Genomic DNA, 22,256 nt, shown 5'->3' with positions numbered 1-22,256 from the left:
TTTTAATTTATCACGTACAATTGTGACGATAGTATCAATTAGTAGGAAAGCAGTTTATTTACAAGTCTTTGGAGACGAAATCAATAAGATAAAACAGTCGTAAATACATACAAAACAATGATTTCCCAAAATTTGAAATTTAACGCATTATTTGCGTTAAGATAAGTGTGAGAGTAAATATTAATGTGTGTTTGACTAATATTGCCAACAAAATAATTTGAAAATGTAAAGCTCGTATGGAAATTGGTTTGATTAACTGTGTAGCTGGCTTCAATAAAACCAATATCTATCAAATGTCTTCACTGCTAATGAGAACCATGTCAAACTTTAGTATAAACTCATGAATACTATGACATTATTGAGTAGTACAGTAAATAACAAAAATAACTGTATTAAAAACATTTTAATTACAGGTACGGTACTAAATCTGAAAATTGATGACAATAATTTCGACAAGTTAAATTCCAGTATGCCTTATAAGATATTAAATCATTACACGGACACTTTTGAAATGGTCATATAAATCAATGATTTACCTAGTTTAACTTTAACAGTATCACTGATGCCGGTTGCTATCAGTATTTAAAATTAATTGATAACGGAGAATATAAACAACGGCAAGATTATCGAGCTATGCATCACTAACTAACCCAATCAATTGATTCTTTTCGCATCTAATTATTTATATCAGTAATGTGGATGTAATATTAAACATAAATACTGTTAATATGAAGTTAAGTCATAAAATGAACATCTAACCGACCATATAAATCAAAGATTTATCAAACTTAATATGAACAATATTACTGATAACGGTTATGATCAGAATGTTAAAAAGCACATTGACGAAGGGGAGGACTAGTCAGCAGTATTACGCAATTGTGTAACATTTTATTTTAATAATGTCCTCATCAGATGAAATTGCAACTCAGTCAATATGATGTTGAATTATCGCATAGATTTTGAGTCTCAGGTAGCGTCAATGACATATCAAATATAATATTTGCAATTAGCAAAAATTATTTAAGAACGTCACCGACTACCTTAATCTTGTTAATATCGGTATGAATTTGGTTTTATAGCCATCACTATAATGATTCTTGTAGAATTTAACGGATTGGCCAGTATACTTAATATCACTGTAAATGATAATATTCCAACCAATATTGGCGAATTATCACGTGATAACAAATGATATGTTGAGTAAGGAACAAAAAACTATAAATTAATACTATCGATGCGAAATCGATTTTTAATTTTATCTTCATTCGCTTATCCACAATTTGTACACTAGCAAGATCATAGATGGATATTAAAAATATCTATATGGTCGAGGCTAATGTTAATTATCGCAGTTACAAGAACCTAAACTGATATCAACTGAATTTTTGTTAATCATTTCAACTCGAGCGATAGATATTTCAATATCAAATATTAGGGAATGTAGTCACAATTTAAATATAATTTACTAAGATACGGTAATTACAATAAATGAATCGGAAACACTCACATTAGGATCGGTATAATGATAACTCTATATTACTGTAGTTTTAGATATCGTTTCTTATGGATCAAAACATGAGATAAAATTATTTTATGCTATAAAATATCATCAGTAGTGTTTCCAATATTGTTGTATTTAGAATTAAATATTACTGAACTAAATAGTAGTTATTGCTATAAGATATGAATATCATAACAAAATCCTGATAAAAAGCAATTTTAGTATAAGTTACACAAAAAACGGAATGATGCCGTCAACACTAAATATCAATATAGATTGATATCTTAATTCTTTCAGAAATATTAGTTCTAGAATAGTGAAATAAGAACAAATAAAAATTTACCATCAACCGCGTACCAATAGCCAATTTTGCGCGTAGAAAAATATCAAATGAACTCACATAATAAGTATAACAGTATCAGCATAAAATTTAAACTATTAGTCCAACTTAGTATGAAATACTAAAGAGATTATCTATGGAAAAGAAACAATATTAAAATATGTAAAGTAATTTAACTACTCACGATCTATGATTGATGAAATAAATCAAGCTAACATCGATCTAAAATTATAATTATGCAAGCTGTTACTATAGTATCATACAACACTAACAGCTCGAATAGTTCTATTGACTCTGCAGGGAAGAAATGAAATTAAGTTATACCAAGTAATTTAACTGCTAAAGCTAGGATATTGATGAAGCAAATCAATATACTATCTATCTACAGTTATGATTAATCGCCATCATAACATCATATAAACTGATAACTAGAGTATTTCTATTGACTATGTATTAATTTAGAATATTTACTAATTCTTACTTTAGATCACACAATATTAAATTAAGTAATTAGTACTATTAACTAAAAATATCAATCTATAGAGATCAGTCCTATTATTCTACTGACCCAAATCCTGATAAAGTAATATAGAGTTGGCAAACTTAGCAAACCCCATCAACTGAAAATATCATTTCTGTATGAATGTTAGGCCTCTAACCCAGTCAATTTTAAATTTTTATGATATTAATATTAAATTAATTAGTAGTACAATGCTATCAACGGGAAATATCGATCCTGTATAAACATCGGCTGTATTTTTATGTGCACTCCCAAATATCAGTAGCGATACTCAATAAACAGGTAAAGTAGATTGAAATTATTTATCTATAAATATCTGTCTTACATTGGCGTAGTGCTAATTTTAAATAACCTTAACGTGATAGTATATTAGCCATGGAGTAATTCTATCAGAAAAAAAGTATTCATTTCATATAATATCAATACGACTACGCTTATTACACCTTTTTCAAGCTTAACAGCAAGATATTGAAACAATAACAAAGTAACACTATCGATTGAGAATAGTAGGCTATACATGTCATCGCTGCTTTCGTATCAATTCTGATTAATAATTTATAATCACATATGATTTTCCGGATAAATCGAGCATCCTATCTCAATCAAGGCAACTTATATATGGATAATAAGCTAGACAGAACATCTGTTATCAATAATGATATTCTCACAATTGCAATGATAAACATAAATAAACATATTTCGTTTATTATTCTTTATCTATTATACACATGGTAATAAGGTCATTATTAATGGTGATTCCTCACAAGTTGATTCTCTTTCCCTCTTGTCTTGACGTCACTTTGATCACCAAATGATGATTTTCTTGCTTCCTTTGATCAATTCATCCAGTTCTCTTCGCTAAATACAATGCTCAAGTTATCAAGATTGTAATTGATCAAATTTTAATCACTGTAAAATTAACCATAGATCAAGAATATAATTATTTATTCATATTATCGTAAATCACTTACTAGTCAATACAAACTACTTTAATTTTTTCCTGCCCCTTAAACTAAGGCCCTATATCTGACGACTGCTTGCCCAGTTTGTCGTTTGGATTGTAGTAATCGATTCCCTATTCCTAAAAGCAAGTTAAAGCATGGCAAAGTTATCGTCCATCACAGTATTAATCGTATGGGTAAGAATATTTTTAAAAACTTAGTGAAGTAACTGCAATTAATTTTACGTTTATTTTGTTCTTTATGACTAAAGAGGAAATTAAGAATAAATTTAAATATCGAATTTCTTAATTATCCTTGATACTTTGGTAATATAAGTAATAGTTCCGCGTTCAAAATCAATGTCCTACAATTTATATCTAAAGTTATGCATACTGATAGATATAGCTGATAAATTTGGGTAATGTATATAAGGTAGTGTGGCATAATATAGCCCTTTAAAGTATAGTTTACAACTAAAAATACCTCCTTAATCCGGTGAAAGTTTTATTTTTGCAAAAAAACTGAATGGTTAAAGCTATTTCTAGTTAATTTGGTAAAATGGCATTCATCGATTTTACTATTTATACTGTAAGGTCTATCATAACATCTAGTCTATTTCTGATCATCTCTGAAATTTCTTTTTGATTTTTCTTTTTTTATTCAATCTAATGGCAGTGATTCTATAGTAAATACAATTGTTGAGAGACCTACAGTTAATATAGATTATGACAATATAGTAGACCTTGTTTAATAGATAATTTTTCAATTCTTATAGAATTAAGCTATCGTAGCTGATCGACTATAATAATCACATTGTATAAGCTCAGTACTGTAGTAGTAAATGATATCAATTCTTTCAGGGAAACAAATACATGAGAGTTTCTAGTCCTTAATTCAGCTTTACATTTCCTTCATGATATTTGAATTGATCAATTTTTTATTTTCGTATACTTATTATTATAAAATTTGTTTTAAATTTATGTTAAGTGCCAAGAACAATTTATCTATTTACAGTTGTAGATATCGGCATAGACTTCAATGCAATACTTCACATTTCAGAATTTCCATAGTTGTATAAACTTAATCTCTATAACTATTTGAATCAATTTATTTTTCTAGTATGCTTCTGTCGTTAAACTAATATAAATTTTATATCAATGATTGTCTATTAACTCTTCTAGTAAATAATAAGAATTGATAACGGAACAGATCCTTATTATTTCAACTACTGTATGCCATCTTGATAGATTTTCAGTTTTGTAATCATTGTTTTGTTTGCTATTCCATCAGTAGGCTGTCATCAATTATTTTAGTAGAAATAGTTATAAATCTTTCTAATGCTTAATTCGTTCGTCATTCATCAGTTTCTACTTAATTGTTGCGCTGATATACTCGTAGTTGCAGTATTTCAGCATGTTATTATCAAGGGTATAATCCATATGATGGCTATAATTTACAAATTCTATGATTTTGCCAATACGTAGCGTGCTTTTTGTTCTATAAATCTATTTACACTAACGCTAGGATCATCTAAGGATATAGTCGGCATACTATAAATCTTTTGTCATATTATAGTCCTTATGCATCAAGATTCACACGGGAAATTTTGCTAATTACCTCGTCCTGTGCATCAGACAAAATGATAGTGTTATGATTAGCATAAATAGCTGAATCAGTTTGCTCAGCTACTCATTTCTAAATTTTATCATCTAGTGAAGTATTATCATGCCAAACATTTTGATATCATTCTAAAATCCGTGTAGTTTATGAGGCATGCATTAACAATAATTAATTTATGGTTGAATCTGTTGATCCGTATTTTCTAGCCATTCCATCTATAATTTATATTGGTATTTGAAAGTTCAAAATATGGATATAGTTTGCTGCATGTCATGATATATTAGAGCATACTAATTGCTTTGGTTAATGCTTGAAAATATTCATACTAGACTTTCCTAAGTTTAATATGCCATATAATAGAACAAAATACTACCGGAAAAATTCATGGCTTTAAGTAACTATCTTCAAAAATAAATCATACAAGCATTTAAGACATCTTAACCTATATGTAATACATACATATTTCTACAACTGAAATTCTCAAAACTTAATATATTATATAGCATAATAAGGCAGAAGTAGAGAGTTTATCGCTTCTATTACTCTAGCAAAATTTGTATTTATGAAATAGTTCCGATTTCAAGGTAAGGTCTGACAAGAAGAAAGCATTAATATTTATGCTTCATGTATTTATTCAAGTGAATTCTACGCTTAAATTTGCGAGCAAGTGAAATATAATAAGCAATGCTTATTAATAAGATCCTAATAAGGAAATTTTTTTCTCGGAAAAGATCATTCTAATTAATTATATCCCAGTAAAATTATTCTTTCGCTATTCCATCTCCACTCTAGCATTAACACTATTAAATAATATCGCAGCAATATTTTGAAAAGAATTATTTATTTAGTACAGATTCAGTTAATATTTTAGGTACTTCCTCAGTTAAAAATGATAAGATAGCAAGGGCATGATAGGTGAGGTAGCATCTTATATATGTGCAGAAGAGTAAGTAGCGAAATTAAATACCTCAACTACTACTGCACTTGGTCTTCTGATACAAACAATTTTTCGACTTTTCTTTTAACAACACTGTTATCTAATGTAACCTTATGAATTATCATTTAGTTTTGAATTATGCACATTTCCACTACGTATACAAGCATTCGCTACTTGAATTCCTTTACATATCCCTAAATAATATCTGACGTGATACTTGACTGTTTTATATCATTTAACTAATAGTATTGGTACCGTGCTCATAACGCTGTTTTTAATCTTTTAATGAGAGAGTGTACTATCCGTAAATGTCTTTCATCGAGAATATCCATTTTATACCCATAAAGACTCAATAGTAGGCTGATATAATGCAATAGTTATAAATCATTTGGTATTGCTATTTTTAATTAATGTCTAGACAAAAAGAAATCTGATCATTTTGACGTGTAAATACCTATTTTATAGCTAGTTATTATTGATATTGTGTTTGTCTTTTATTTGATTGCTTAAACAGGATTATTGATCTAAGGAAGATCTATTCATTAACTGTATTGGAGCTCCACAGATATTTTCTGCACAAAAAATACTTCAAAAGCAATGCCAGTTTGTAGAAATAGAAATAATTTCCCTAAGATCACCAATACCGATTCAAAGATTATTCAAATATACAGTACTCGTGTACTGATACTAGTGATGTTTACTTCATTCAAGTTTTATAAATTTATATGCCCTCTTGTCTGAGCATAAGTTTTCTGAAATATAGTATTACATTTGCTCTACACTATCATTCATGCTACTGACAATAGCTAATTAATATATCGTAGACATTTATGTTAGAACAAACCTAAATTATATATGACGACGAATATCACTGTTTAACATCATCCATAGACTATCAATACATCAACAGATAAATTTTATTGGTAATATAGCATTATATTACAAATGAGAGCCAAGCATCATACGTATTCTAGTTTGATCGTGCTGTAATGAAATCTATATCCTTAAGTAGTGCTTAAAATTTAGTTTTAAAATTAACAATTGGATTATGTTTACTATTTTAGCATCAATATACTGCATATATGTGCCTTATACGTAAATAACTTTTCTGAAATATAGAATACAAACAGAATATGTATATTTTTAATATTACATATTTGTTGAACATAGGAAGGGACAATTCAGTGGCTTTCGAGGGTCTATGATGCTAATATCTACTTACTAAAGCAATATTATCAGATATCAATGAAATGATTAATTTCTTGAACTGTAGCAACAAAATTCAATTTATTGGTTTTCTACTTTTATTAGTAAAGGACTGATAGTGCCAAGATTCTGTACATAAGTCTATTATAAATTAATGATAAATTATGTTTACTGATAGTTTACAATAATTTACAGTTTTATAGACTTTATAGGGAAGGTTGATTTTATTTTGAGCACGTGTTACAATATTATTTATTTACAGTCTAGTCTCCATAGTTATAAGAAGTTTAGAGCTAAATATCAATACAATCGGGTTGAATTATTGGTTATGATCCTTAATAGAAAGCAGCTTTTGTCTACTGGTCTTAAAAAAGTTCGAATACTTTGAATTCAATACGAATACTCGAAATAGAAATAAAATGCAGTGCCTAATAGTGAAATCAATTAATGCTTTTATAAATTTTTTCGTAGATATGAGAGAAAAAGAATTGACTAGATAGTTTCTGTTTTCGAATCTAAATATCTCTAATAAATAATCTTAGCTATGCATGATTACACATCTGTAGTAGACTCTTTCTTCATAGTTCTTTATTAGCGTAATCAATGAAGGATATAATTTCTTATTAACGTTAGTTTCAGATCCTACTACTAATCGTATCTCAAAATAAGGAATTTAGTGGTAAAATTTCTCCTAAATAATATTATAATTTCTAGTACTGTACACAACCCTCGAATCCAAATTCAAAACATGGAGATTTAAGCTAATGCATGAAGTTACTTGACATTATCCACATACCGGGCATTATTTGCATTTCTGCCTACGCCTCATAATATGCATCTTATTTTCTTGTTTCTATATCTTAATTACCGGCTGGCCCATTTCCTTATATAATGCGAAAACTAATTAATTTATGTTTTAATGTATTTTTAGGTAATACCTATACTGACAATTTCAAAATGCCCGGTAAACGCAACTAATACATCAGGTACCATTTTTAATTTCAATTCTACAAACTACTATTATGAAATGATTTTCTGTCAGTTTTGGATAATAGCTATATAGCCGATAAGATGCGTTGGAAATAGGTTTTCCAATACTTGTATAAATTCACTTTTAAAATTTACAATTTATCCAATGTATGGAGTGTAGCAACCAGAAAATAGAAGAATAAAAGTGACCTTACTTTGTGTTGGAGTCCTAGTTAGGATATAGCAATTTCTTATTTAATGCAAATGTTCACATTATTTAATATAATTTATGAACTGGTACCATTTTTATTTCCAATTATAAGAACTATTGTTGGGAAATGTTTTTTTTTAAAGTACTGGAGTCCCGCTATGTAGATTACGAGATACACTGAAAAATAGCTTTTCCAATACTTGTATAAATTCATTCTTAAAAATTACTATTTATCCTATGCACGGAGGGTATCCACCAGAAAGTGGAAGGTTAAAAGTGATTTAACTTTACCTAAATATATAATGATTACTTGCTTGTATGCCTATGTACATACTATTTAGTACAAATTATGAACAAGTCACATCTAGAGCTTATTTAGTAAACTGTATTTAGGAAAGCCTCCGTATAGTACTTTAATGAAGGTTTTAGATAATTGTTAGTCACAAATGGTACAACATGCGATATCGATTGATATCAAAGTAGAATCTACCGATATTCATGGTAGATATCGGTAGGTTATATAGTACCGTAGAGATACTTCTTATTTGCTTTATGAGGTGGAATGCCATTTATAGAATCTATTAATTTAAATAATAGTGAAGTATGTAGATAATATTCAGAACAGATGTAGTACCGTAAAGATACTTCTAATTTACTTTATAAGATGGAATTTCCTTTACAGAATCCATTAATTGAAATAATGATAAAATATTTAGATACATTAATGACAGATGTAATGCCATATGGATACTTCTAATTTAGCTTATAGGGTGGGATGTTATTAATATAGTCCAATTCTTTAAATAATAATGAAATATTTCGATCTTTTTAATCATCAATTTGTCTAGATATTGGCTGCCCTATTGATTGGCATTATAACGCAGATTTAAATATATGTTGGTTTGTATCATCATTATTGAATTATGTTAGCGGCTGTGATGTCCCTGGTATCTGCAAAGCGTTCGGTTATCGAGATGATACTAGTGTAGCCAATATAGATACAGCATCTAAATTAAAATATTTAAATTTATTACTAAGTTATAAAAGAAGGTATGTAGTGCTAAGTTCAGAGCTATCAGAATTGGATCCACTTGAACCTGTTACTTCTAAGAACGTAATTACTATGCGTCAAGCTAGTTTAGACTCAGAATTTGAATCGTGTCCATGTACAGTTGCAATAAGAAGACTTGATAATGTACAATTATCTGAAAGCAATTGTGTCTTGAATCAATACCAATATATCTGTGAAAAGCGTAAGTAAACTTTACAAGGCGTTGATAGCCTTCATTTCTTGTCTAATTTACTTTCAATTACCAGATATCGAACTTCTTGACCATATAGCATACCTATACTGCAAATGATTTTATCTTTATTAGCTGAGTTAATTCTCCATCTATCATGTATAAGTATAGAAGAAAAGTTTTATTCTTGCTTGACTTACAATATTCATCAACATCAAGTGTTAGAAAACTGAAATACAATAAAAAATAAAATGATCAATGTCAAATTGAAATTACTAGTGACAGCGTAGAAACTCAATCGTAGATGTCATAATTTTGAAACTAGTATGTATTATGTTACAGGTTATTAAGTAAATGATTATAATAGTCAAATCATCGATTTATTTTCCATTAGCAACGTAAAGCTTTCCTTTACAATACTCTTTTATAGGATAAGCATTCTATCATATATTGGTTTAAAGTTTCATTTAGTAAGCTAATTTTACTTTTATTAGTATTAATATCCTGGAATATCATAATCAAAGTAATTTACCTATGAAATCAGCAATGATTAAAAAAATACTTCAATCTCTATCTTGATTATCACTATCGGATAGGTCTGTGCCCGGAAAATGGTTGGATCTATCGACATCACCGTTGCTATAAAGTTATTCAAGAGACTGCCAATTATGAACTAGCAATGAAGCGATGCCGTGAACTCTATGGTCGTTTAGCACTTGCTTTAACAAGCGAAATTCACGATACATTAATTGAATTAACAGATAGGAATCAAACCTACTGGCTGGGGTTAACTGGGAAGAGAACACCGGCTTGTAAACAAGATTTCAATTGGCAATTTAAATATCCAATTCCTGTCAAAAATACATCATTCCATGCCTGGGACCAAATCGATATTCAAAGTCCATCTTATTCTTGTGGTGCTTTATTCAACGAAACTTGGATAGCTGTCAGTTGTGTTGAAAATCTATCAGCTTTCATTTGTGAGCAAGGCAATCAGGAACAAATTATAGAAATGGCACCCTACAGTCAGATAACCACAAGTAGTTGCATTATCCCTGATAGCCAACAAGGTAAGTTAATATCAGTCAAATATTGGATCTATTATACAATGATGTTGAAGAGAAGTGAATATCTTGATAGGCAAGTTGTCTTGTCGCCTTTCACTGTATTTATTGGAAGATTGTGGTGATAGGAGAATAAGAGATTGTTTTCATCTCGATACTCCTAAACTGCGCTAGAAACCATGAATAATTTAGAATATTAGCTGTAATCATTTTTCCGATATTACACTACTGGCTCATGCCGGTTTATTATAACATTGATCAAGTAGAAGGTAGAAGGTAAAATGTTACACTAAGCAATAAAATCAATTTATTACTGAATGTTAACATGGAAAAATTACAAAGTTCTTTTCAGTATCGCTACTTTCTATTTCTGAAGCCACTTCTTGTATGTTAGTCACAGCTCTCATACCGTTTGCAAAGTAAGAGAATGAATTATCTCCATTCTCCATTAAGAATTTTAATTAGCTCATGATCGCTATATTAATACAATACTTATAAAATACACCGCAAAAGCTCCAATAGTGGATATATATTTCATAGATATATTAATGCATCAGTCTTTATTAAACAGGATTTTAAATTTCAGTCATCAATTTATTTCATTATCCCGTGTCTACTGTGCATCATAGAACTGCGCGATATATTAATCTATTGACATATGTAGTGATTTCGGCTAATTACAGTAGCTATGTGTTAGGGAATATAGTGGTACTATGTAGTGTAAAGCTGTATATGTTAATAAAGTAAGAATTGATTTACATTAAGAACCCATACACTGCAACATAACATTTGTATCCGGAACATAGAATAATTTTGATTCTATATCAGAGAAACATTGTCGTTATAACATTATCTTATGTTTACTGTGTATTGTAGAAATGTAGGATATATAGTATTCTACTAAAAAATATTTGTATCGTAAAAAATAAACAAAAACACTTATAGATGCATTCTAAATTTTGCTGTTAGGGAATAGAAGGAATTTAATATATGTACAGTGCCTAATCTTGATTCTATATCATAGCAGACCCTCAACCTTCAAGTTATGATGTGCCATACGCTACTCCATTAATTGACATTTCTGGCATGAATATACTAATCAATTCAAATCCAAGCCTAACAGTCAGTTCCAGGTTGCTATTAAAAAGTTCTTATACTCTCTCAGCTATTGAGTCATCCTTGCATGTGCAATCAAGTCTGAATTATCCTGGCGATAGCTCAATCATAATTATGACAACCATTATTGACAGTGTAACTGCAGAAAAAACTATCCTACATCCGTCGTCCCTTTCCTCTCTAGATGAAGAATCCAATTCGACCAATCTTCAAGCTACTTCAAGTTATCATGCCGTAAATCTTCATAAAATTAATAGTATAAGCACGGATGTCAATGCATCCGAAGAAAATGTTGTTCAAACGGCTTCTAATTATTCAACGAACTCAGTGAATCATCAGATGATAGACAGTACCTCTAATGAGCTATTTGTAAGTATAACTAGCTCAACCTCGGAAGCACAACATGATTTCATAGTAATTTCGTCCATTCACGAACAGTTAGATCAGCCAACAACTTCCTATGCGCCAACTATGATGATCAAAGTACCCAGTAACCATGTAACAGCACCCACATTTACCATCGATCAAATAGGAGACTTGACACCTAGTTCTGTAAGTCCTACAAGAACTGAAAACTTTGATCTTGAACTAGCTTCTACTTCTAGCTCAACAACCAGTTTCCTTTCATGTGATGAGAATTTGGTCACAATAGGTAATATCATTCGTGTATATCTCAATTTTTGGTTGTGCTATCCTAGGTATAAACGTAAATATGAATTACGAACAGAATTTTTTTCCCTTTATTTCCTGATAGATACCTTGGGTAGTTATGATACTACTTCTGTTTCATATACTGCCACTGCTTCATCAATGCATCAAAGTAAAAAGAGTTCGAGTATCCAACGAAGAATTGAGATTCTATCGACAGCAGTTCAATCTAATGTAGCAGAATCTCTAGCCTTTTCCACTACAGATTGTATCGAAAATCCCACCAGTAGCTCTTGTTTATTATATATTGCACTTATTCAAGTCAAATCTTCTTCCAATTTCATATCGAGTATCAGCTCTAGTTTAACCCCTTCTGTACCAGTTCAAGTCGAATCTTCTTCTAATTTCATATCGAGTACCAGTCCTACCTTAACCTCTTCTGTATCAATTCAAGGCAAATCTTCCATTTTAGCATTAAGTAACTCTATAATTGGCATGCAAAATTCAAGTCAGTCTAGCTTGCCATTTGTTGCACCAGATCAATCTATGTCTTCTTCTATTTCAGCATTGAGTATTAGCTCTGTTATTAGCTTGCAAAGTTCAGCGGAGCAAACTGCAAAATGGCCAGTTCAATCGCATTTAACAAGAATGGATGATAGTTCATTCTACAACCCATTACATCTTATTAGAAGTACTAGTGGTATTTCTAGTTCATTATTGGTGTATAATGGTGTAAAAGATTCATACATTACTCTAACATTCGAAAAAGCAGCCGAGATACTATTAACGACAAGTACGGCGACAGAAAATAAATCCATTTTTAGTACTGCTGGCCTTGCAATTGAAGCAAATGATTCGCATACTCATTTTCAATCCATCATTGATTCTACACCTACGGTAAATATTCAATTTTAATGCTATGAATTACCCTAGGAGCAATAGCTATTACTATTGCCTAAAGCTTTGAAGAATTAACTTTCTCCCAAGTGATCAGTAGAGTAATACAATTGATATTCTTTTATTTTAGCCCACATCCAATAAGATTAAATCAATTTTAACCGACATGGTTAAGAAGCATTTTATTGGAAATCAAACTCTAGCTGGTATGAACTCCTGTTGCGATAATGATGGTTCTTCCGATACTCCACAATCAAATCTATCTAATAGCCCTGATCATATTAAGGTAAGGATTGTAGGCATGCGGCAATCATTCTAACTTAGCTTGATTATTCGTCAAAATATCATTCAAGTTTGTAATTATGAGAACTGCAACGCTAAATCATTTTCATTCTACTAACAATTCAAATTTCCATTAAGAGTGCTAACGGCAAGCTCCTAAATGCTGTTGATGTTTTCGATCATCAGCTGCTTCATTTGATGATGAAATATCAAATCAACGACTTTTCTTATGCTGATTCCTTTCAAGGTTATACAGGCCATTCTTTCATTACCCAATTATATAGAACATTAGTACCGATAGTTGGATCTACTATCAACATTAATTCCAAACTAGCGGTCAATAGTAATGATACAATACTCGCATAAATGCTAACTAACGACAGAAACTTTTTGAAAGGGTCTAGCTTTTGAAATAGTTGCATAGTTAGATAATAATGCGATTCTTACATAACAGGAGAAGATGAACCAAGGTCTATAGAAATGCTAAACAAATTAATGGAAGTATTTTTTCTTTTTAGCGATTAAAGGTACAACTTTGATGAGTTCGGAAATGAGCTCTAATGCCTCCTGGTTGAACATTGGAATCACTGAATCGCCGTCTCAAAATGATAATGTCAAGATTATGATACCAACTATGCTGCTACAACATCAAGGTTAGAGCAATAATTTAGCCTTTTAATCGATTTGAAAATGTTCAGGGATCCTTATCGATGCTCACTTTTGCTTATGTTATAGCTAAAGTAAGCATTCTATGTCACCTGTACCGACTGAAAGGTTTTAGTGCTCCAGTTATTTCATGTGTAACCCACCCAAAGTTACGACAACCTTTTAAAGAGAATATCGACATTATTACAGATATTAAGGTATTCCATTACTTATAAACTGCATCAAATTTAGTAAGTACAATAACAATAATTACTCGCCTGGTGCGTATATCATTCTTCTAGATACATACTGTATCTGTTATTCATTTATTTACAAATAATAGTCAGATACCTCGGTTTATTTGCCAATATGTCAATACTGGAATACGAGGTTTGTGATTGAATGTCATGCGAGTTTAACCAAAATAATTATTTTAAAATTATGCCAGAGATATTGCTACATATATCCTCCGCTTAGTCGGAATTTAAAACTCTTACTAATTTTATCCGTCCATTTGATAATGAATTAATTTGTATTCACTTATTTCCAAAAGCAAATGGCTAACCGATGGAGTAGTCATGGCTAATCGCAATGAATCCTGTATTACTTGTAGTACCAATCATTTGACTAGCTTTACAATTTTAATGTCTTTACGAGAAATATCGGTGAGTGATGGCTGCTAAATAATTAGTAGATTAGAAAAGTTAGTACGAGTAACAGCTTCCGTTGCTGATCTCTTACCAGATTACACCAATCCACGAAAGAATTTTAAGTATAATATCAAAATTTGGTTTGGCCGTTTCTATCGTGGCTTTAAGCATCAATGTCGCCGTCTTTACTTTGATTAGGTAATACCACTTATTTCAGACATTAAGTTAACATTTTATACCCTAAATTAGGTCGATCATTTTACCTGTTTTAAACTCATTTTATCGTTAGACAATATTATGTCGTACTTATTAAAATTATAGTTTAATTCCTTACAGGCTACAATATTCAACTCTAATTAGAATAGAATTTCGATACATCAAACTGTTCCATTACTTTAAACCTGTAAATAATATCTTGATCGATTTTGTGGCTCAACAGTTCTATCAATACAAGGACTAAAGAAATTGTTATTGTCGGCTTTTAATTGTCCTTCGTGGTTTTATCGGATACTTGTAACTTATTTAGTGTTAGGGATAACATTAAAGTGGCATAAATCCTAAAGTATACCAGTATATAGTCAATTGAAAGAGTTATTCTAAAGCCATAGCTTACAGTAGTCGTTTAGAAATTGCAATATAGAAATACGAGATACTCTACTTTATTCTATGTAGCAAGAGCTATTTTTGACAGACCTTAAATAGGAATTTAATCCTAACTAACTTGCAATGTTAAAAGCAATCCCAAGATTAACAGTTTTAAAATAACTTATAAGCAAACCAAGACGTTTGCGTTATCTAATATTACTTGATTCTTTTTCCGCAATCCTTTTTAAAATTAGGCAACTACGGTGTTTCCGAAATTTCATCCACGCCTGTTTATCATTAGCTCTACTCCTAGCTGATCTAATATTCGTGGCTGGCGTCGATTCGACTGATAAAGAGGTAATCTAACTATTCCAAACAGATTGCTTAGCCTATCTATACTATAGTATTAATATCTGATGGATATATTATTGTATTACGGGCTATGAAATTGATTTATTATTTATCCTAACTCATTTATTTACCAAGCCATTATGCACTATTATCGCCATGGCCCTTCATTACTTTTACTTGGCCAGCTTTATGTGGATGTTAATCGAAGCTATATGGTTATATCGAAATACGACCAGGATAGAAAAATTGACATCCATGTATGGTATTTATTCATTAATAGGATGGGGTAAGTTGCACCATTTACTTACATGGGAAATATCGAGCCTTTCTGGTAATATAATGAAATTTTCTATCATCAATTCTTATAGGAATACCGCTTCTTATTGTGGCTATCCCTGCGGCAGCTTATTTTGAAACTTATCGTAACCCCAATTAGTATGTCTGAAAGTAGCACAGTTGTTTGAAGAATTGTTAACTAACTAGATACTTTTATCAGTCTTACCTATTTCTGTTCATTTCTTAGTTGTTGGATATCCCATAAAAATGGACTAAATATTGCTTTTATTGGCCCTATTGTAATCATTATTGCGGTATAGATATTTCATGTACATAGGATCTCTATAACGATAATTTCTATATTGTAACTGTAATTTTTCTATCACCTTCTACCTAGATCAACGGGATTATCTTAGGGTTAGCAGTTCGGTCCTTGTTAACGTTGAAGTTGGTATCAGATAGATCGAATCTTGTAAAAGTTAGGTAAACTAAAATTGGTAAATTAGTTGTTTATAGTAATAATAGGTAATTATTTAGAGCTCATAGTAAATCATGAACATTTAAAATATATAGGTATACAATCATAAGTATGAATATAAATGGCAGAATATATTACTAAAATACTATAGCCGTAGATTAATCGAAACTGCTGGTAGTTTTAAAACAAAATGAAATGTTGGCGATCAAGAGATTGATAATTATAATCGATATTAAGCTAGCGTTATTAAATTCCGTAACTGAGTGAGATTAGACAACAAATCATATATATCTGAAATACATAGGTGTACAATCATAAGCGTAAATATAAATGGCACACTATTTGCTAAAATACTATAGCCACAGATTAGCTAAAACTGCTGCTGGTTTTTAAAACTAGATGAATATTGACGATCAAGAGATTGATAGTTAATGCATAGCTAGTGCTATTAAATTCCATGACAGAGCTAGATTAGCCGAATTCAAATACAACTATTTTGTTAGGTTGCGAAGAAGTATATTAAATAGTAATATTAATGATACTACAATTTACCGAATCTAATCCTGATTTCGATTCCATACCACGTTTGATATCGAACATGCAGAAAGTCTATCCGCGCAAGTATTGTTTTATTACCATTATTTGGCCTGACTTGGCTATTTGGACTTCTCTTTCTTAATAGCACTACTTTGGCCTTTGGATATTTGTTCGTCGTAATTAACTCTCTACAGGTATAATCCGATGTAATTAAGAATAAACTGGTATAGATATAGTTAGGTTCAAGTTACGTTTATACTGTATATATGTACTGTATATGTGAAAGCATATTTAAATTAATACTGATGAACAGTAATATGATGATGACTAGGGCTTTCTCATATTCATTTTTCACTGTGCCACAAATCATCAGGTAAATAATATTTAATTTAAAATATGATCTACCTATTTGTGTGAGCATTACAAAATTCTTATTCTATGGTCAAAATGGAATTCTTTTTGTTTATAGGTGAAAGACTATTTTATTAAGAGACTCCAAATTAAACGAAATCGTGATGGCCACTCGCAAATCATGCCAACTGTCATACGTTCCATACCTCCAAAGGTAGAGAACTAATTCAGTAAATTATATTCTGATAAAATAGCATGTTGCTGACGATATAAATATCTTGATTACTCTTAGGAGGTGAAAAAAAATAGAATTGCACCAGAATTATCCGATTTTAGCAAGTGCTCTGGTTAGTATCGATAAATTAGCTATGTTAATTGCTACACCGTGAATATATTCTAGAATGTGCATTGTACAGTATAATTGTTTCAGTGTAATTGCATATACATATTCTTCATATGGATTAATTTCATATTTGTGTATGCTCTCTTAGCAGAAGATACGAACTCTAGCGATCTTAAAAGAAGCAGCCATTTCTGGGGCACATCTATTCACTTTCGCCTAGCGGATAATATTTAAAATCGTTGAATTTTACAACGATGGCAGAATAGAAGACTGAATATTGATCTATTATTAACAATCGCAGCAAATAATGGCCTAGAAATGAGCAGAAACTACAACTTATCAAGATTCGCTGCTACACAAGTAATATATAGAGATTTATCAATCAAAATCTATAAAAACCCTTTGTAAACAGCGATAACAGTTAATACTGTACAACCGCTACATCTTACTGTTTATCAAGGGATGAAAATACTTTTAACAGTATGTACCGTGGCAAAATTTTTGTAAATATTATCAGTAAATCAAATATAGTTTTGCTTAGACTATGATTACCATCCGTTATCGAACGGAGACTTGTAAAGGATCTAGCAATGATGATCACAAAATGAATGTGGCAGTAATATCTTATAACTAATCGATTAAGAGAAAGTAGTAATACGAACTATCATTACTGAAACAAAAGCTTTGTAAATAATATTAATAATTAATTAAAGATATAATAATTGGCTATCATTTACGGTGGATAATAGATTTACTTAAGTGTTGACTCCTCGTAAATAAAATCTATTACATAATTAGAATTTCTTGATTGAGATCTGATAATACGTATTGCCGTAAAACACTAGTGAAAGTTACAATTCTGATCTTGGCTTTGCTATGTGCTAGCATTTAGTCCAACAATAATTCTAGGCGAAGTTACGATAGGTATAAAAAATATAATATGAGCATATTGTGTCGGCAATAAGATCATACTGTAGAAATAGTTAAGCTTGCACAGCTCTTTAAATAAGGTAGTCTACTTCCAAGTTGGTAATACTTTACAAGAACAGCCCAAAACTTTCATACATAATAATATTTATTAAAAATGATATGGAAGGGTTAAAATAACGAACAGAAGGAAACACTGTACAAATTAGCGATTGTAACATCATCTAAATGATGTCCTGCACGCCTTTATTAATGATGAATATATATCGCCTGATTAGTACGTAAAATATACTATTAGAATATACTGATTGCCGAATATTTAGTGGATTGTCTACAACTAATGCTCTTGGATAGGTAATCTTACTGATATAATTGACGTCGATAATTTGTTTCGGATAACTATATAGAGTCAGATTGCCAGTTAAAATATACTTAGAAATACCGATCAGATCGATTGTCTATAAATATTGATAGTTCTGTCTTGGTATACCGTATACTTAGTTATCTATCATAAACTCTCTAACTATATTACAAAGTGTGAAACGGAAAAAATGGCTTGGGTAATTTCCATTCGTAACAATGAGGTTAAAGCTAAGTTATAATCTCTCAATTTGTAAACTCGAATTCCAAGTTTCTCTACATTGAGATAAGAATTGGCCATATCTCTCGCTACAGCTACAGCTTGTGCAAAAGTTAGGGGATTGCCGGATGAGCCAATAATAGTTAATTCTTTGGCGACGATATTATAAGGATTAATTTTGATCTCAGTATTAACTAGCCCATAATTGAAAATAATCAATTTTCCACCTTTACGCAACGTTACTAAAGCGTCTTGGATTGCATCTCCGTCTCCTATTATCCAGTTTACATAAATAATATAGCAATATTAAGTCTCTATGCGATATCTATCCTTTAGACAGGTAAGGCTACAATCGAATTTTTTTAATTCATCTTACCTGATGTATCGATAAGAACATCAAATGCTAATTTGTCGTCACGTCCATAAATATCAAGTTTTGTCGGATGGACTACTTCATACCCTAAGTCTAAAGCAGCTGCAACCCTACGTCGTATTTCAACTGGCTCACAGACCACTATTTCACGGAAGCCTCGAAAATGAAGATATGAAATCCACAGTAATCCAGACATTCCTATATGGTAAATTGATTATTATAGCATTAATACTATAATACTATGAATGGACGATACAACGACTTCTTTCTATCAGTGATATAGGTAAGCTACCATAATTTAGTACTTTTCGGTAATAACAATGCTTGAAGCAATAGTAAACACCTGGATACGAGAATTTTGTATATTCAATTTATTAGGCAAGTAATGTGATACTTTACTATTTCCCGAATAATTTCAGTATGGGTGTAACAGAGCAAATTTGATATAGTAAATTACCCTTAGTTTCCTTAAGGTGTGTGAAGATTGTACAAAGAGGTAATTTTACCAGGTAATATTAATAGGTTTTAAACTACAGCAGAATTGTTTCAACTTACACCAGTAAAGTGAATGGAATACATGTAGCTTAATCGTATAGACGTAAGCGTCTAATTGATGAGTTACACGTATATTAACCTTTGATTGTCGTATGAATTCTAGTTCGTTCTCTCAATAGCATGAATTGTAATGACAATATAAGCGAATAAATAAGATAGATTCTAAATCTTTTAGCATCCCGTTCATGAGGATGTCCACTGTACATTGTATACTTTATTTATTCGCATATCTAGAAACAATAACTTGAGTAATTTAATATGCTCAAATAAGTATGTAACCTTGAGTTAACAGATCCATGTAAAGAATTTCAATATTTCTAATTTACTTTAGTACTAAATGATGACGTTTAGTTTGATTCGAATTTATCATCGGAAAAGTTTATTAGAACAACGAATGTTAAGATGTACCTGCTCCACAAACTAAAATCCTGGCATCACAAGGAACATTATCCAATTTATTCCACGTGTGAATGACGGAACTGAGAGAATCGCATAAGGGTGCAACATTTTCAGGTACTTCAGGCGGTAAAAGATAGACCTGATTCGCTGATATACGACAATATTCTGACCAACCACCATTCTTAGCTATACCAATATCATTATAAATACTACATTCCTCGGACATATGGGATTGATTTCTCCAGCAATAACGATCCATGTATTTAGGAGGGCTTCTTGGATTGACTACCACTCTGTAAAATAGTACAATCAATCAATCAGAACCAATGATAACTGTAGTCACATCGGTCTAGAAAATTAGTGAGATTGATCAAGCAATCAATTGATCAATACTTGTGCATAGACGTCTACAGTCCAGTACTATAGTATCGATACAACTGGCTAGACTGATCCATAACATAATAATCATAATAAAGTGTTTGATAATGGTATAAAATTTAGAATTAAAACTCGTTGGATTAATCCACGATCTTTGCATCTACCGTAAGAGTATCAAATAAAACATGCGATTATTGGTCTAGCCATGAGAAATACATCGTCCAAACTGGTTAAAATGATCGACGACCTTCTATCTACCGTCGTTATCGAATAACACTTAAGATGAATAGGGAAAATAAAAGAACATTAAAATGATAGAATCACGTAACAAAATAAGAATTATGAAGAATGGTTAATCATCTTGTATGATGATGAAAATGGTCGTGGGCATCCTTTTATACTAGCATACTGTTGATAGAAATTCTAGTCTAGATTAATAAGACTGTAGGAAGAATGAGCTAAGGTATAGGCTGTCATCGATTGACCAGGACGAAAACTAAAAGTTTACGACTATGGTCGATACGTTGATCTCATTTTATCATCAATAATGATTCTAGAGTAGATCGTAATTGGACAGTACAGTAAAATGTCGGTTCATTTTCCAAGTGAGTAGAATTTTTATCACTATTTACAGTTGGAGAAGATTAATGAACTCGGTTGATGTTCATTAGTGCAGGATGTGAACATGAACAAAGCGACGATGAACAATGTCTCATTCCTCCTTCTCTAGCCTAGAGTCAGTATTGCATTGTACTGTAGCCACCCACTTTGATTGATTTTATTGACTGTTATTGCCATTACTACAAGAGAAGTTTGAATAACGAATCCCTTGAGATGTCAAGAAGGTATACAGCAAGATTGAGAATAGGTAAAGGCTAACCGATCGCCAAGTTTAATATGTTGGACGTTGCTACCGCATGCATAGACAGTACCACTGAGTTGGCGTCCAGCGATCACTGGTTTGGTGATCTTGATGTCTCCTCGAATGACTCGAACATCCATTTTACTTAAGCCAGAATGCGATACACATATCACCACATCATCTTCTTTTACTATACGAGGTATAGGTGTATTAATAGCTGTTAAACTACGTTCATATAATTGTATAGCTGTATTCATTTTGCAACTATATCCCAATTGGAATGGAGGCGAAGAGTCCAACTTGCTGAGCCAGTGCTTTCAATATGATCACACGCGCATTTCACTTGGTGCGCAACCCCGGGGTATATATGTTATATATGATACACACTGGCCTGGGCTGGGCCTGGGTGTTACGCTTGTAGACTCTAGTATGACTGTATTATAGCCGTGGATAGTATGACAGCGTCCAGT

At 31.1% G+C, this 22,256-nt stretch overlaps 2 protein-coding genes across 2 annotated transcripts; one reads left to right on the top strand and one right to left on the bottom strand.

Annotated features, from left to right (window-relative positions):
- Window positions 1-8,694: 8,694 nt before the first annotated feature.
- On the top strand, window positions 8,695-17,721 carry TRIADDRAFT_54629 (uncharacterized protein; the record flags this gene model as incomplete). Its single annotated transcript, XM_002111035.1, has 20 exons — window positions 8,695-8,759; window positions 9,179-9,501; window positions 10,086-10,559; window positions 11,578-13,214; window positions 13,345-13,500; window positions 13,635-13,743; window positions 14,015-14,149; window positions 14,232-14,359; window positions 14,485-14,531; window positions 14,695-14,806; window positions 14,886-14,989; window positions 15,631-15,733; window positions 15,863-16,013; window positions 16,096-16,162; window positions 16,251-16,317; window positions 16,401-16,486; window positions 17,086-17,212; window positions 17,350-17,391; window positions 17,488-17,583; window positions 17,662-17,721. 20 exons carry the CDS (start codon window positions 8,695-8,697, stop codon window positions 17,719-17,721), a joined length of 4,089 nt encoding a protein of 1,362 aa, XP_002111071.1.
- A 1,441-nt stretch (window positions 17,722-19,162) lies between these two features.
- TRIADDRAFT_54628 (uncharacterized protein) lies at window positions 19,163-22,043 on the bottom strand (the record flags this gene model as incomplete). The annotated part of the gene is made up of 4 exons (XM_002110485.1): window positions 19,163-19,491; window positions 19,596-19,790; window positions 20,556-20,839; window positions 21,805-22,043. 4 exons carry the CDS (start codon window positions 22,041-22,043, stop codon window positions 19,163-19,165), a joined length of 1,047 nt encoding a protein of 348 aa, XP_002110521.1.
- Between the last annotated feature and the right edge of the window lie 213 nt (window positions 22,044-22,256).

This window comes from Trichoplax adhaerens, genomic scaffold (genome assembly GCF_000150275.1).
Source record: "Trichoplax adhaerens TRIADscaffold_3 genomic scaffold, whole genome shotgun sequence".
Lineage (NCBI taxonomy): Eukaryota > Metazoa > Placozoa > Uniplacotomia > Trichoplacea > Trichoplacidae > Trichoplax > Trichoplax adhaerens.
This window is presented reverse-complemented; position numbering and strand designations above follow the sequence as displayed.